This window comes from Hemitrygon akajei, chromosome 8, assembly GCF_048418815.1.
Source record: "Hemitrygon akajei chromosome 8, sHemAka1.3, whole genome shotgun sequence".
Taxonomy (NCBI): Eukaryota; Metazoa; Chordata; class Chondrichthyes; order Myliobatiformes; family Dasyatidae; genus Hemitrygon; species Hemitrygon akajei.
In genome coordinates, this window is record NC_133131.1 from 84,082,534 (window position 1) to 84,098,907 (window position 16,374).

The 16,374-nt window shown below is 39.7% G+C and overlaps 1 protein-coding gene across 5 annotated transcripts in view; it reads left to right on the top strand.

Annotated features, from left to right (window-relative positions):
* The first annotated feature begins 459 nt into the window (after nucleotides 1–459).
* The window catches only part of snx13 (sorting nexin 13), a 180,663-nt gene continuing 164,748 nt past the window's right edge, over nucleotides 460–16,374 (top strand). For 3 of the 5 annotated variants that reach the window (XM_073054106.1, XM_073054107.1, XM_073054111.1), the window contains exons 1-2: nucleotides 460–681; nucleotides 10,928–11,011. In XM_073054106.1, the coding sequence (XP_072910207.1) occupies nucleotides 670–681; nucleotides 10,928–11,011 (96 nt within the window). In that variant the 5' untranslated portion in view covers nucleotides 460–669. The remainder of the gene's footprint in view (nucleotides 682–10,927; nucleotides 11,012–16,374) is intronic. The other 2 variants (XM_073054108.1, XM_073054110.1) reach the window with 1 other exon arrangement.

Genomic DNA, 16,374 nt, shown 5'->3' on the forward strand with positions numbered 1-16,374 from the left:
CCCCTGTACTTTAGCAAAATACGGGTTTTCCCCCAATCACATCCATAAGTACAAAATAACAACTCATCTAAAAAAAATCTCAAATTCCTGGGCAACTGAGGAGAAAAAGTGGCAAATGATAATTGGGTTGTTTGTCCCGCCTGAAGCTTGTCTAAATGGGATTGACAGGTGTGTAAGGCATTCTTGCAAACGGTATTGGTTCCCATTACTCAAATGATGAATCTTGAGCTGGGGCGGGAAATGCATCAGCACTACTCCAGAGCTCACCCTTCATCATTATATCTCCAAGTACAGTACCACTCCAACCTACAGAAAAAAGCCTGAGCGGACGGCGGCCACAGTGGCCCCTCCAGCGTGGGCGTGGCTCAGATAAGACCCGCCCCTTGCGTCGAGTCCATCCAATGAGCGGTGTTGTGTCCGTGACGGCACGTTGTATTACCCCGCCCCGACTCAGTGAAACGTAAACTGCGTTAAGATGGCGGCGGCGCTGTTGTTCCGGAAAGATTAACGGTCGAAAAGCATAGTGAGGTCGGCTCGGTAGCAATTCGGTAATCCCTCCTGCGAGCCAGTCCCGATCCAACGACAGTCGCCGGGGTCAATCAAGGAGACGAGAGGATGTGTTGCTGCGTTTGCACGGGTGGCTGATAGTTCGCTGTGGGTGTTGTAAGGATGAACCAGGAGGTAAGGGGGAGGGGGGCACGCTCCGCGTATGGAGAGGTGGAGATGATGGGTTGATAGGCGAGCCCTCATGAGGAACCCGAGGGGAGGTGGAGATCAGCGGTACCTCACTGGCCGGCCCCCTCTTGACAGTTGCTACAGGTGTGTTAGTTGCTGCTGCTGTCTCGCAGAGTAAGGCGGGGAGGTGAGGGCCGCCGGCACACCCGCGGCGGTGGGTGGGGGTATATTTGGGGGAGCTCGTCTACTCGCCCCGCATTGTCTAATGTCGGGCGCCACGCCCATCGCTTCAAACCCCACTCTTCCCGGAGACACCTGCAATGTGGGCGTGCAGCCTGCTGCCACCCCTGCCCGCAATCTCGGCCACCGGGCGCATCTGGGCTCTGTAGACGTAGTTACCTTCAACCCAGTCACTGCATCTGGGGGTGCGAGAATTCGTTGTGGCCGCTTTGCATCTCAGTGATACATGTTTTTTTTCGTGAATGAGTCACTATTAAGTTGATATGTCACATTGGCCCCCTTTTCTACTCTTCCCTTAAAGAACGCCGTGGCATTTAGCCCTTCGAGTCTGTTTTCCCCATTCAGCCTCCAACACCATAACGTGCAAATCAATGTATTTGTTTACTGTTCGCTTGATCCACGCATTTCCTCTAATTGTGCAATATCTGCAAGTCTGTTTTGCATGCAACCGTGGACTGAGCTTCTGTGATTTAGAAGATTCATCACTAAAGGAATTTCTTCATTGTAGCTCCAAATGACCCACTCATTATTCCAATTTTTTGTTTCAAGTTAATCACACTTTATTTTACTTTGAAGAAAAGTAGCTGAGTATACTTAGTCTCTCCCTGTATAACTGATTTGTCCCAGGGACCAGTAACTTTTTGCTGTACTTTTTACTATACTTTTAGCTTAAGGAGATAAATTGTACGCAATACTCAGGTATGGTCTCAATAAGGTCCTCTAATTAATGATACCTTACTATGATATTCAGATCTTCCAGTAAACAGCAGATTTGGAAATATTACATTGGTTGCCTTGCTGAATCATTGTTAGAAGTTCTGTGATTTTTGTCCTTACCTGCTCTTCCTGAAAATCTCAGTATGTTGATGAGTCAACATGATACCCTTTCACAAATTCATGTAGCTGCAAACCATTTACATGATTTTCTAAATGTCTTGATGTTATTCTTTATGAATTCCGGGGTTTTCACAGCTACCAATGCTGTTTTCTTAAACTAGATTTAGCAAATGTAATCTCACATTTCTGTAGGAGAATGTTTTAATTTTGTGAGGTAATAACTAGGGATCGATTTTTTTTTTACTAGCAGCCCTCTTAAATTCTGAGATGTAGTTCTTGGAATTAATCAATGTATTCGGCTCACTAACTTCTTGAGTAAATTTTGTTACTTTTGCCACTTTCCTTGTGGCACTGGAGCTTCAGTTTTCCAGAACTTTATTATCTTTCACATAGTTTGCTTAATTTCTCTACCTTCTCTTTGTTATATCATATTATGATTTTTTTTCATTTTTAGCATCCAGTTTTCCTTCATTAGCTTTATTTTTGTGCTTACCTATTGAAGCTATTGCAATCTATTTTTCCTCAGTGTATTGTTCATTGCTTTATTAATTTTTTAGTCCTCTTTTTAATTCTAAAGCCTTGTTAGTCTCAAGGCATGCTACTATTTTTGGTACTTTTAGAATTTCAAATTTAAAAATATCTAATTCCGTCTTGCTTTTCCTACTATTTTTGTGTCTTAAAATAATGTATGATATGAGGCAAATATAAATTAATTTAAATTCTAACTGTTGTCATACCATGAATGTTAATTTCCAGTCTGTCAGCCAATTTGCCGTTTATACTTCAGTTGTCTTTGATTATAAATACATGTAAAAGGCAGCTCACCAACTTTTTTATATATGCCATGTCTTCACTCTTTGGTGGCCTATAAACAGATGTTTTCTGCCCCCCCTCCCCCCCACTGCTGTTTAACTACATATAAACAGATTTCTAATTCTATAATTGATTTGCTGAGCCAAAATCCCTTGTGTTAGCTCTTCCGATGATATCCCTTCCTAAGAGTGCTGCCCCATCACCTTTTTGAATATCCTTCTTAAATGTTAAATAGACTACAGTTTTTCTCTCCAAGGATTGATCATTGTGTAGGCACATTTTTGTTTTATCAGTTATAGGCAATTATTTATAATCTTTGATTTGTCCAATTTGGATAGAGGAAATTTGGACGGTGATCAAAGATTTCAGAAGGCAGGAGGCAATCATGAGTAGCCATGAGTAAACCTTTGACTTGGCAAAATGATAGTACAAGTGCCATTACAAAGAAAACATGGCAGTGCCTCTAATTTGTTTGAAGATTGTGAAGTTTCAGCATGTCATCTAAACTGGAATTTTAGCCTGGAATGGAAACACCAATGTCCTTGAATGGAAAAACTTACAAAAGGTAGTGAATACAGCCCAGTCCATCATGGGTAAAGCCCTCCTCACCATTGAGCATGTCTACATGGAGCACTATCGGAGAAAAGCAGCACTCTTCATCAGAGACCCGCACCACTAAGGTCCTGCTCTCCTCGCTGCAGCCATCTGGAAGGAGTTACAGGAACCTAAGGACCCACACCTCAAGGTTCAGGAAGGGTTATTAGCCCTCAACCATCAGACTCTTGAACCAGAGTGGATATCTCCACTCACCACAACACTGAACTGTTCCCACAACCTATGGACTCACTTGCAAGAACTCTTATCTCATGCTCTTTATATTTATTGTTTAATTATTTTTTTTGTTTTTTGTGTTTGCATAGTTTGTTGTCTTTTGCACATTGGTTGTTTGTTTTGTGAGCATTCTTTCATTGATTCTGTTGTTTCTTTGTATTTACTATGAATACCTGTAGGAAAATAAATCTCAGCATTGTATATGGTGACATATACTAAAATTACTAACAACTTTAAAAGAATTTGTGTAGCGCCTCAGGGATTAGATTCTGGATTTCTTGATCAGTATGTTGGGAAATTAGCCGAAACAAACAGTTATGATTGCTAAGCATGCTGATGGTGTAAGTATAAGTTTTGAGGATAACATATGGCAGCTAAAAGGGAAAGGTGTTTAAATGACTGGGCGACCATCAGGCAAATGGATTATAAGTGTGAACGTGAAATTTTCCATTTGGCAGAAAAAGCAAGAAATGCATTGTATCAATTGAGAGATTGAAGAGCTATAAAATATGTAGAGGTATTGTGAGCTTTTCTTTTGTCATGGCATCTGCATGGTTAGGCCAGGGCAGGCAATTGGTAATGTTCAGTCCTAGGAACTTGAAGCTTTCAGTATTGTTGTCCTCAGTCTATTGATGTCAACTGGAGTGTGTGCACTGTCCCCAGTTTTTTGTTTGCCATCATTGAGGAGAAAGATTGTCAGTCATGACATAATATCACAAGGATTCTTGTACTCCAACTTGAGATACAGCCCATTGCAGTGGTATCATCTGCAAGGTCCTGCAAGGGAAATTGGTCAAGAAAGTTCAGTCGCTGGACATTAAGATGAGTTAGTAAATTGGTTTAGACATTGGTTTTGTGGGAGAAGCCAGAGAATGGTAGATGGTTGCTTCTCTGATTGGAGGCCTGTGACTAGTGGAGTACTAGAGGCGTCTGTGCTGGGTCTGTTGTTTGTCATCTGTATCAATGATCTGGATAATGTGGCTAACTGGATTAGCAAATTTGTGGATGACACTGAGATTGGGGGTGTAGTGGACTGCAAGGAAGGCTATCATAGCTTACAGTGGGATCTGGACCAGCTGGACTGGAATTTAATGCAGACAAGTTCCAAGTTTTACAGTTTGTTAGGACTGACGAGGGTAGATCTTACACAGTGAACAGTAGGACACTAAGGAGTGTGACAGAACAGAGAGATATGGGAACTGAGTTAATTGAAAGTGGTATCACTGGTAGATGGGATTGTAAAGTAAACTTATGACACATTGGCTTTCATAAATTCAAGTATTGAGTACAGGAGATGGGATGTTATGTTGAAGTTGTATAAGACATTGGAGAGGCCTAACTTAGAGTATTGTGTGCAGTTTTGGTCACCTGCATACCTGGTTTGGTCAACTGGAAAGATGTAAATAAGGTTGAAAGAGTACAACAGAAAAATTACGAGGATGTGGGAGAGTCTGGGAGACCTGAGCTATAAGGAAGGATTGAAAAGGTTCAGCCTTTATTCTTTGGAATGTAGAAAATAGTGAGGAGATAAATAGTGATAGATGTGTATAAAACTTGGGTGTATAGATAGGGTAAATGCAAGCAGGCTTTTTCCACTGAGTTTGGGTGGCACTGCACCCAGAGAGCTAAAGGTGAAAAGTTTCAGGGCAATATGAGGGGAAACTTCACTCAGGGTTGAGAGTGTGGAAAGAGCTGCCAGCACAAGTGGTGCATGCAAACTTGATTCAACATTTAAGAGAAAGTTTAATCAGTACATGGATGGTAGAGGTAGGGAGGGCTATGGTCCCAGAGCAGGTTGATGAGAGTAGGCAGGTTAAATGGATCTAGTTAGGCTGAAGGGCCTGTTTTGTGTTGTACTTTTCTATGACTCTGATTCTATGACTAATTTGTAAATGGAGTTGGAGCAGAATCTGGCCATGCAGCCTTGAGTGTATAAGAAATAGAGTAAGTGGCAGAGGATACACTTATGGGCCACCAGTGTTGAGAATAATTGTGGTGGAGGTATTGCTGCTTGAATGTAACTGGATCCTTGAATTCCAGGATGCAACAGATGAGCAACACACAACACAACAAACACACAGATGAACTCAGCAGGCCAGGCAACATTTATGGTAAAGAATAAGCAGTCAACGTTTCAGGCCCGGACTCTTCTTCAGGACTGTTGTTTGCAACAGAAGATACTGAGTCCCAGGTTGAGAGGTTTGGAGATGAGATTGCTTGGAATTATAGTATTGAAGGCAGAGCTGGTGTCAATGAACCATGGTCTGACGTAGGTGTCTTTACTGTCTAGATGCTACAGAGATTTTAGTGCCGGGGAGATGGCATCTACTCCAGATGCATTTTGATGGGAGGTGAATTACTGTGGGTTGAGGTTGTCTGGGAGTACTGTTCCCTCTAAACTCTGTGGTGCAAGGTCATGCTGAAGTGAAATGCCCTGCGCACATACACTGCACAGCTGGAATTTTCTTTTATATAATGTTAATTTGAAATGCTTCTAATATAATTCTAAAATCTTTATATAATTGTGAACTACTCTGTAATTGTGTGAATGAATATACAGGTAGTCCCCGAGTTACGAACGTCCGACTTATGAACAACTCGTACTTACGAACCGCGGAAGGAGAACGCCGTCCGCCATTTTAAGTCGTTGCTGTTTGTATTTGGCTTAAATTTTTCTTAGCATGATTCACCCTGACCCCACTCTCCGACTTTCTTCCGGTCGGCTGGTGGCGCAGTGAGATCAGCGCCGGGCTTGAGAACAGAGATTCCCAAGTTTGATCCAGGGACAGACTGCTCCCGAGCGCGCTCTTCATCCGTGCCGGGTTGATGTCAAGCTCGCAACTTGACTTCATTTAAAAAAAAGCACTGCCACCTCCAGTTTAAATTCCCACACGGAATATTGTGGAGGGTCAAATACCCAAACCCAGAACAGCTCCCACTTGTCCCATTTAACCTGTCTCAGTGCGGTGGACTTTAGGACCTGGGGAATTCAGTGCGGTGGTCCTTGGGACCCAGTGGAGCTCGGGACCTGCTGCCCACAGTGTTTCTGTTCGTTGACTGGAAGCGATCATGATTGAAAATCAAGTGGAAATAATAAAGCGTTTGGAAAGAGGCGAAATGTTATCGGTCATTGGAAAAGCGTTAGGCTACAGTCGGTCAACGATTGGAACAATTTTAAAGGATAAAGTGAGAATAATGGAACATGTGAAAGGCCCTGCCCCGATGAAAGCTACAATTATTACTAAGCAACGCAGTGATTTAATTATTGGAATACATATGTTTCTTAAGTGTTTTATATGCATAGAAAGGTAAAATATATACTATATACTATGATAAACGTTTGACTAACTGACGCTAAATAATACCGGATGTACTTGTTATGACTTGCGTACAAATCCGACTTAAAGATGGACTCAGGAATGGAACTCGTTCTTAACCTGGGGACTACCTGTAATGGGTAAATTTTCTAAATAATGTACCACTGCCTTTACATTGAAACATTTTAGAGCTTCAATGTATTTACATTGTTAGTGTTTCAAGTTACAACTGTTAGAAATTGTAATAAACACAGAATGGAAGTTGGTTGGGCTTGGCAATACCGTCTATTGGAATGACAAAGTGAAAGATCTGCTTGCACCTAAAAGTTCTGACATCGATAACAGTGGCTATTATTTGGTTTATTCAACGTGTGTATAATCACTTGGACAATAGATTTCCTGATGATGAGCTAAGAGAATGGCAAACTTTTGACCCCATTCCTTTTGCAAACGCCTGACAAAACCAAAAATGGAGAGTTATAGGCTGAGTTAAGGGGTGGGGAAGGATTAGATTGATCAGAGAGTAGGTTTATATAGGGAAGCCCATACTGTGTTCTACCTTCTCCATGTTCTATCTTCTCCACCCCAATGTTTCTAGCTTAGTTTGAGCTTAGACTTAGTTCCCCTTAGCTTCATAGGGAACCTTTGGGGAAAGAGCGGGGACTTGGGAGTCAGGTTAGGTTTTAGGACAAGTACGTGGGGGAGTATAAGAGATCCATAGAGACAAGGCGTACAACTGACAAAATAATACTCAGCTACTATTATGAACTGTGACAAAAGCATTGCCACAAAAATATCACAGCAATACTGTGATTTCAAATCTCTCATTTCTGAGAAAGTTAAGACTGGTTTAATTAAGACAGTCACTGATGTGTTGACCTATGTGCTTGAAAAAGAATTTGAAGAACTGTCAATTCTGTTGACATTGGAACATTTAAAGCTTCTAATGCTGACTGCAATTGTGGATTGAGTCTTCTGAATTCAATCAAATGTAAATCCAGAAACCTGCCAGAAACGGGTAGTGGTGAAAATGGAACTGTTTCACCCCTTCAAGTTAAGCACTGAAAAATTGAAGATCTCGACAGTCATCTTGAAAGTTCCAATGAAAATAAAGATTTGGAGGAAGCAGTTGTCGTCAGTATTATATGAAAGCAGTTCATTATCTGCACTAGGTGTGAAGTGTTGAAGTAGTGAAATGGTTTTATTTTCATTTTTGGCCACAACTGGCATCTCCAAGTCTGAATGCTTGAAACTGCAGTGAAGGTAAACAATTCTTAATTGTCTTGTTGCTTCTTTCTCACCAACGATCAGTGACAAAAATTGCTGCTTTTTAAGCACAAACAGACACAACTGGTGCTGTATAAAAACTACTCACTCCAAGCACTCTGTAGTGACTAATGGCCACGTAAGTTCATTCAATTGATACTAGTTAGAAACTCATCAGTAACAGTCTCCTGTTCCAATTAAGTGGCATAGCATCCCAAATAAATGAAAGAAATCCCAGCTATTTTCTTGTGGTTTTTGTTCTTTTAGAGTTGTCCCAAATAAGTGGCTGGCTTCTAATTAACCAGAATCCACTATGTCTTGAAGGAGTTCATAAGTTTGTGCTTGTTCTCATTGAAATATTTGTATTTCTTAGTGGATTATATAATTTTGAACTATAGTTAGTGTTTGACAGTGTTCTGTTATTTGGGAGTTTCTTGTGGCTCTGTACATCATGGATTGCTAGTCAATAAGTTTTATTACCCAAAGCTTTTTTCAAGAAGAAATACTCATCTGTTGCAGCAGAACATTATCTCCATTTGTATTGGATCCTTTTGCCATTGGATCAAGACCTTGCTCTGTGAAGCATCTGTGATGGCTGGTTTGCAACAGCTACACAATGTGAGTTGAAATTGAACTTCCGCTATAGTGTGCGATGTTCGCAACACTCGGGCATTCCTAATCAGCAAGTAAACTGCCCCATATCCTCTCTTCTGTTGACCTCCTTGGGTGCTTTAGTCCACAAAACCACAGTGGAAGTAGGGTCCTCGATCACAAGGGTTTGTCTAAGAAGTCGCTGCATAGGCCAGAGATGACATTTCCACAAAATTTCATTAGGTTTCTTGAGCAGAATATAATTTTTTAGCATACTTGACTAATTATTTGCCTCGCCTTCCTTTAACTTCTTACAAAAGTACATCATTAAAAACTTCTGTTAAAATAATATCTTTATACCATTCATCTTGTTTCCCCAAGGGAAAGTGTATGGCTATGGGAACAGTACTACATGTATTTTCTGTATTACAACCGTGACTTCAATTCCAAAAATATTTCCAACTGCATTACAGAACAGACTGAGTTTTATTAATAGTGTCTTTTAGGCATCTTAACACAACCTTTGGTGTTTCAAAGAATACAGTCAAAATTTAGAACTGATCTCTGCAATTCGCAAATTGCTTCTGGACTGATTTATGAATTTAGCTGTGATTTGAATGTAGGTGGTGGATCTGAATATTGCTTAAAATTAGTTGTAATCCTTTAATATTACTATTTGCTTTAATTATTGTATCTTGTTTAAATTCTTTCATGGCTTTGCCTTAGTCATCAGAAAGTGGTCTGAAATTACTTGCCTTTGGTGTATTCATTGAGATGGCACATTGAAGCGTGGAAGTTAGGAAGGAACTAGAGATTAGTTATTTGCTGGCGATGGGCATTACACTCTGTCTCAAAGCATTGTCGGCATATTCTACTAGAAGTCAGTGACATACCATTGAGGAAGGAAAAACTGGTAACTGGATATTTCTGATAAGTTCCATTTTAAATTTAAAAAATACAGTTCTTTGCTGAAATCCCAACACAGGCAATTACTGCTATATGTGGATCAGAGAATTTGTTTGAACAGTATATTTAAATCAGTTCAGATTGGTGACTGAAGTTATCTACACCAGCTCAAGAGCCTGATGGTTATAGGGTAACCATAACCTGGTGGTGTGTGATGTAAGGCTGAGCAGAGGGCATGGATTGGATGAGGGAGATTTTCGATTAATGCTGCTTTTTTTGTAGCGGCACTCCATGTAGAGTGGTGGGGTGGGCTTAGCCTGTGACGGATTGGGCTGTGTCCACCACTTACTGTAACATTTTCTGTTCCTAAATATAGGTGTTTTCATATCAGACTATGATATAGAAGGGAGATTGAATATGTGGTTGAATGGTGCCACAACAGCTCATGTGAGCCAAGGGGGAGACTTGTGCTACCATCTAATTCTATAGGGTGATATTCAATTGTAGCATTTGAATGATCTTCTATAGGAGATGGAAGCTAACATTTGCTTGGAGTTCCAGAATGTAATTTGATTGTGAAAGCATTTGTGATAAAACTTGGCATGAGTAAGTAAGTTGTGATCACCCAATTTGTATTTTTAAGCTGCTTTGAGGTCAAGTGCCTTGAATATACAGTATATTTTCATATTTCTTTTCAGTTGCTTGGTTTTTAATTTTGGGTGTTTATGCAGGTAAGGTTGTTTGGTATTCGTTTAATTTCAAAACCACCCATTTAAAGTGTATGTAAATTATGCTGAAAATGGTAGAATAAATCAGCTCTAAACTCTTAAATAAGGTGCAACTTTAGTGTAAAATGAAGGCAGCACTAATGTTGGTTCAAGACAGCTAAGAGCCTGTGTTTTGACACATCCAAAATATTTTAATTTTTTAAACTAAGTTTAGTGGAAAGATATACATAAGTATATACAGCATGTTGTATGTTTTGTATATGTATCAACTTTAAGTATAACCTAGTCCCTGAGAAGTGATTGTCAGGTTTCAATATAGCAATAAAACTTGGTTTGTTGGCAGTAAATTTTAAATCCCTAATTTGATATAGTCACACATTCAATGACTGAGTACTTGACTTTTATTATAATGCATGTATTCATTCTCTTTGAGACTACTGATTTTTTTTATATATATATAGGAAAAAGTGCAGACTGCACTTGTTACTTCTGCAGTCATAACTAGATTGATGTAAGATTGGAACCATTCCCAAAAAACAATGTAGAGGGTTTTATGTAATTACAGTGCAATATCTATTATTGCATCAACATAAATGCTAAAGCAAAACTACTCTGGGTATTGGAATTCTGTAATAAACAATTTTGGGAATATGCCAGATCAGGCAGCATCCATGGAGAGAGATTGATTTGTATCATTAACTCTTGACTTTTCATCTAATCTAGGATTTGAGTTGTAGAGAAGTGGGCGTGTTGGAGAGAACAAAAAGGAAGGTCTACAATTGTGCTGAAACCAGGAGAGTGACACAGGTACTGGTGAAGCTGTCTGAAATAGGGTGGTGCAAGTATGCTGTGAAAATTATTGAAGCTGATGTAAGGAGAAGGATGAAATCTGATATACCAGAGAAAAAGAAAGAAAAGTTAAAAGTCTTGAATGACTGATTATCTGAATTTGATTCAAGGTTGTTTGGTGTATTTTCTAGTACACCCTGTCACTGGAGTTTGCACACCAACTTGGCTAGTTAGCTAACTCTGTTACAGCCATGTGACTCACTGGTGAGTAGGTCAGCTTTCATAAGCAGTATATGTCTAGAATCGGAATGATTTGGAGTTCAGCCAAACAGGAAAGTTAGAATGTTCCAATAAAGTGAACATCAGTTGCAAATAATGCTGTGTAGATATTCCCTTTACACTATCATCAGTAGCCCAGAATTGGCAGATAGTACACCGGCATAAAATTATAAATGAAGTATATTTACCCAAGTTTCAACTTTATCAGATACAGAAAAATAAAATGGCTCAATACAGTTAAACCAATTCAAGGTGCTCATAAACGTTGGAGCTCATTCTGGAAGTCAGGAGTATATTTGTTATTCACGCGCTGGACCTGCAGTCAGTGTGAAAGCACCTGCCACATTTTGAACATCCCTTGAAGACAATTTCGAACAAACTGGCTCTCTCTTAGAAGTATTAGCCCTTTCTCCTTGGAGCCGTTCATCTGCACAAAGCACTTATTGCAGTGGGGACTTTCCTTCCAGTGGCATTCTACGGCATCTTCCCTTGTGCCCTGCTCCTCAGCTCCTGCTAAAAGACCCCAGGCCAAACTACTGTCCTTCAGAAAACTCTTCCCCCCACAACTCTCTAGAACCTTCTCCCTCATCCCACAATGCTGTTTAACTGACATGTATTGCTAAGTTAGACAACATTGCTCCTTATTTTTAGCCGAAGCCAAAACACACTTTCCAGCAGGGCATACTGCTTTTACAGAAAATTGCTAAAATAAAATGCCTCAATGCATCACAGTAGAAATCTTAACCAGGGCATTGCAAGGAGAATGAAATAGTTACTCTGGATCTCATGTATCACAAAAAGAACACAATACATATGAATACTCAAGGTAGCTTATATACATTGATTATATATCTATAAAATGCTGTTAGGCACAGGAGTGTCTGAAGCTAACTGACAAAAAATTATAAAGTAGTGGTTGTGGTTGGTGTTGAAGGGTGGGTTAGTGGCTTGAAGTGTTGATCTGCCTTACTGCTTGGGGAAAGTAACTGCTTTTGAGTCTGGTGTTCCTGGTCTGGATGCTACGTAGCTTCCTCCCTCATGGGAGTGGAACCGGCAGTCCATGAGCAGGGTATTAATTTGGATTACAAAGAATGTATTGTGCCAAGATTTGAAAACTAGGGTGCTTTTCCAGAAGCTGGTTTTGAACTTATTTGCAATGATAATGCAGTCAGAGCAATATTGCTGATCAAAATGGAATGGAGAAGTAAAATAACTTGTAACTTCCCACCTATCTCCCTCCTGGCACTTATCCTTGCAAGCGGAACAAGTGCTACACCTGCCCTTACACTTCCTCCCTCACCACCATTCAGGGCCCCAGACTGTCCTTCCAGGTGAGGCGACACTTCACCTGTGAGTCTGCTGGTGTGATGTACTGTGGCCTTCTATATATCGGTGGGACCTGACGCAGACTGAGAGACTGTTTCGCTGAACACCTACGCTCTGTCCGCCGGATGAAGCAGGATCTCCCGTTGGCCACACATTTTAATTCCACGTCCCATTCCTATTCCGACATGTCAATCCATGGCTTCCTGTACTGTTGAGATGAAGCCACACTCAGGTTCAAGTCGTCACTTTTATTGTCATTTCAACCATAACTGCTGGTACAGTACATAGTAAAAATGAGAATGTTTTTTCAGGACCATGGTGTTACATGACACAGTCCAAAAACTAGACTGAACTACGTAAAAAAACAACACAGAAAAAAAACTACACTAGACTACAGACCTACCCAGGACTGCATAAAGCGCACAAAACAGTGCAGGCATTACAATAAATAATAAACAAGACAATAGGCACAGTAGAGGGTGGTAAGTTGGAGTCAGTCCAGGCTCTGGGTATTGAGGAGTCTGATGGCTTGGGGGAAGAAACTGTTATATAGTCTGGTTGTGTGAGCCTGAATGCTTTTCCCAGATGGCCGGAGGGGTGAAGAGTTTGTACGAGGGGTGCTTGGGGTCCTTCATAATGCTGTTTACTTTGCGGGTGCAGCGTGTAATGTAAACGTCCGTAATGGCGGGAAGAGCGACCCCTGATGATCTTCTCAGCTGACCTCACTATCTGCTGCAGGGTCTTGTGATCCGAAATGGTGCAATTTCCAAATCAGGCCGTAATGCAGCTGCTCAGGATGCTCTCAGTACAACCCTTGTAGAATGTGATGAGGATGGGGAGTTGGAGGAATAACACCTTATATTCCGTCTGGGTAGCCTCCAACCTGATGGCATGAACATTGATTTCTCTAACTTCTGTTAATGCTTCTCCTCCGCTTCTTACCTCATCCCTAATTTTTAATTATTTTCCTCTTTCCTCTCACAATAACACCTTGCCTGTTCTCCATCTTCCTCTGGTGCTCCCCTTCCCCTTTTTTCTTCCAAGGCTTTCCATCCTATGATACTCCCCCTTCTCCAGCCTTGTATCCCTTTTGCTAATCAACTTCCCAGCTCTTAGCTTCATTCCTCCCCCTCCTGTCTTCTCTTATCATTTCGGGTCTCCCCCTCCCACTTTCAAATCTCTTACTATCTCTTTTTTCCGTTCGTTCTGATGAAGGGTCTCGACCCAAAATGTTGACTGTACTTTTTCCTATAGATGCTGCCTGGCCTGGTGCGTTCCACCGGCACTTTGTGTGTGTTGCTTGTAACTAGAAGTTTGGGATCTTGCTTGCAGAATGAAAGGAGGCATTTACTGGCCCAATCTGGTTTCTATCATCACAGAATATAATAACAAATGAACTTGGAAAATGTGTTTCAAAGGAGGTAAAAAAAAATGTAGCAACTATCTCAGTTGAATGGGAAGGTGGATTGCACCTTAAAGGTGATAGAATGGATTAGAGCACTACAGAGAGAATGGTCTATTCAGAATTCCAAAATTGGTGTATCGATAATTGTCTGTATTTTTTTCTTATCCCTTGTTTATGGTTTACCAACACCAGATCCATGTGACATTCAGGTGCCTGTTCTCCACCCTATTATACCATCATTTCTTTTTGCACATGCTCCTTAGACAACCCCCACCCTTCTCATTCACTTTATTTCTAATGTTTCCCAGTTCTCATTGATTGGAAATGTTTACTATGCTTCCTTTCCACTGATAGGACTTGGTCTGATGAAAATTGGTGTCATTTCCTATTTTCATTTCTGTCTTGTTGATTTCTTGTGGAGTTTTTTTTCCAGATTGTAACATTTCTTGTCATCAGAACAAAAAGTTTGGATTAAAATTTACTTTTTACATTGAGAATACTTTATTTTGATTTTTTTTATATGGACTGAAAGAAGAAAATTCCAAAAATATATAAAATGTTTTTGCAGAACATGGCAAGGAAAAGAGCTAAACAGATCACCCCCAAAAAAACTGGTGCCATTGTAAAGCTGAATTGATTTTCTGATTATTAAATTGTTAGTAGTTACAGATGAGAGTTCAAATCACAGTTATATCTTATTTTAAAAATAAAAAGTATTTGAAAATACTTTGACTTTGAAGTACTTGAATACTGACAATATTTTAAAAATATTCTTAGTACTTTATGTATCATTACTTGTTATCTATAAACTTTGTTTCACAGTAATTGACCTAGGTAAAGGATAGTGCCAAGATTCAAGCTGCCTTGTCAATGTTATCCTTTAGAAAAGTAAATGGAGTGGTTAATAAAACATAGCACTTGTGTTTAGGGATTTTTGAGTTAAAGTGCAAATGTGATCAAATTACTTTTCTTATTTATTAACAAAACCTATATTTCACTACAGAAATCACTTTGTCCTTTTCACTTGAATGTCAAAAAGTTGAATAAAACTTTTTTATAGCTTCCAGATACATTTTCACAATTGTATATTTTACTGATTAACAATGTAACTACACACACCTTTAAGTTGTGATTCACATTATTTTCAACTTGGGCATAATTTGAGTAACAGAATTGATCTAATAGATTGAAAGATATATTACTTGATATTATGTCACTAGCAATATGGTCTTCCTTGTAATATGAAGGCACAGTGTAGCTAGAGTAGGATTTGAGGGTAATGTAGAAGGAAAATCAGTTATTTTTAGCCTTTACAGTGATGGTCATTGGAGGTGAGGGGAACTTCGGGAATACACTGTACCAGGAATGAGTCATATAATTTCAATCTGGGTAGGTTGTGAACCAGAAGATGCTGATTAACAAACATGTATAGGAGTATTAAAAAAAAATACATGCAAAGTGATGTTTCCAAGAGTTCTGATAATGTGTACTGTCTGTAATTTCAGATATTGTTACTGAATAATATCCAGTGGTAGGGAATATGGGATCAGTAATGATCCAAATATGTGTGTTTGCAACTCTTGTATTTCTCTGACTAACTTTATGCTGGTAGTGTTAATCTCATTGCTACTAGAATTTGAAAATTAAACTTGCTAACTCGACCAAATCGAGCCCTTTTTTCTTACCAAGCCCAATAAAATCCCATTATTCAGTGACTGCTCCAAATCAAGTGTATATCATTTTCCGCTTTGAAAGGTACGAATGGAATGGCTGCTTCATTTTTCTGGTTAATGGATTCCAAATTATGATTTGCTGTAATTTTTAGTAATTGCTGGTATTGGGAGTGGCATAGTGGTGTTACAGCGACTAGTGGTCGAAGTTCAGTTCTCACCATTGTGAGGAGTGTTTCTGCGTTCTCTGTGTGAGTTTAGTCCTGGTGCTGTGGCTTCTTCCCACATTTCAAACATGTACTGTTTAGGATTAGCAAATGCTATGTTGCCACCAGAAGCATGGCGGAACTTCCAGGCTTCCCCCCAGCACATCCTCAGACTTTTGGTCACTGATGCAAGATTATGTATTTAACTATGTTTCAATGTACATGTGACAAAGCTAAACTTTATCTTTTATATTTTTTATTTTACCTTTCATGAATCTGCTGTCTAATTATACCTTGTGTATAGTTGTCTGCCCCTTGTTTTCAATGAAATACAAAATGACATTAAACTATCATATCTACTTTTCTGCTTTCCTGATGCTTCAGTTTCTACATGTAACTGAAGTCTGTTATCGCTGTTGTTAGTCTGGTAAATCTCTGAATGCATGTTCAATAGAGCAGGTTGCTCCAATCAACTCGTGACCAGTTTTTAAAAAC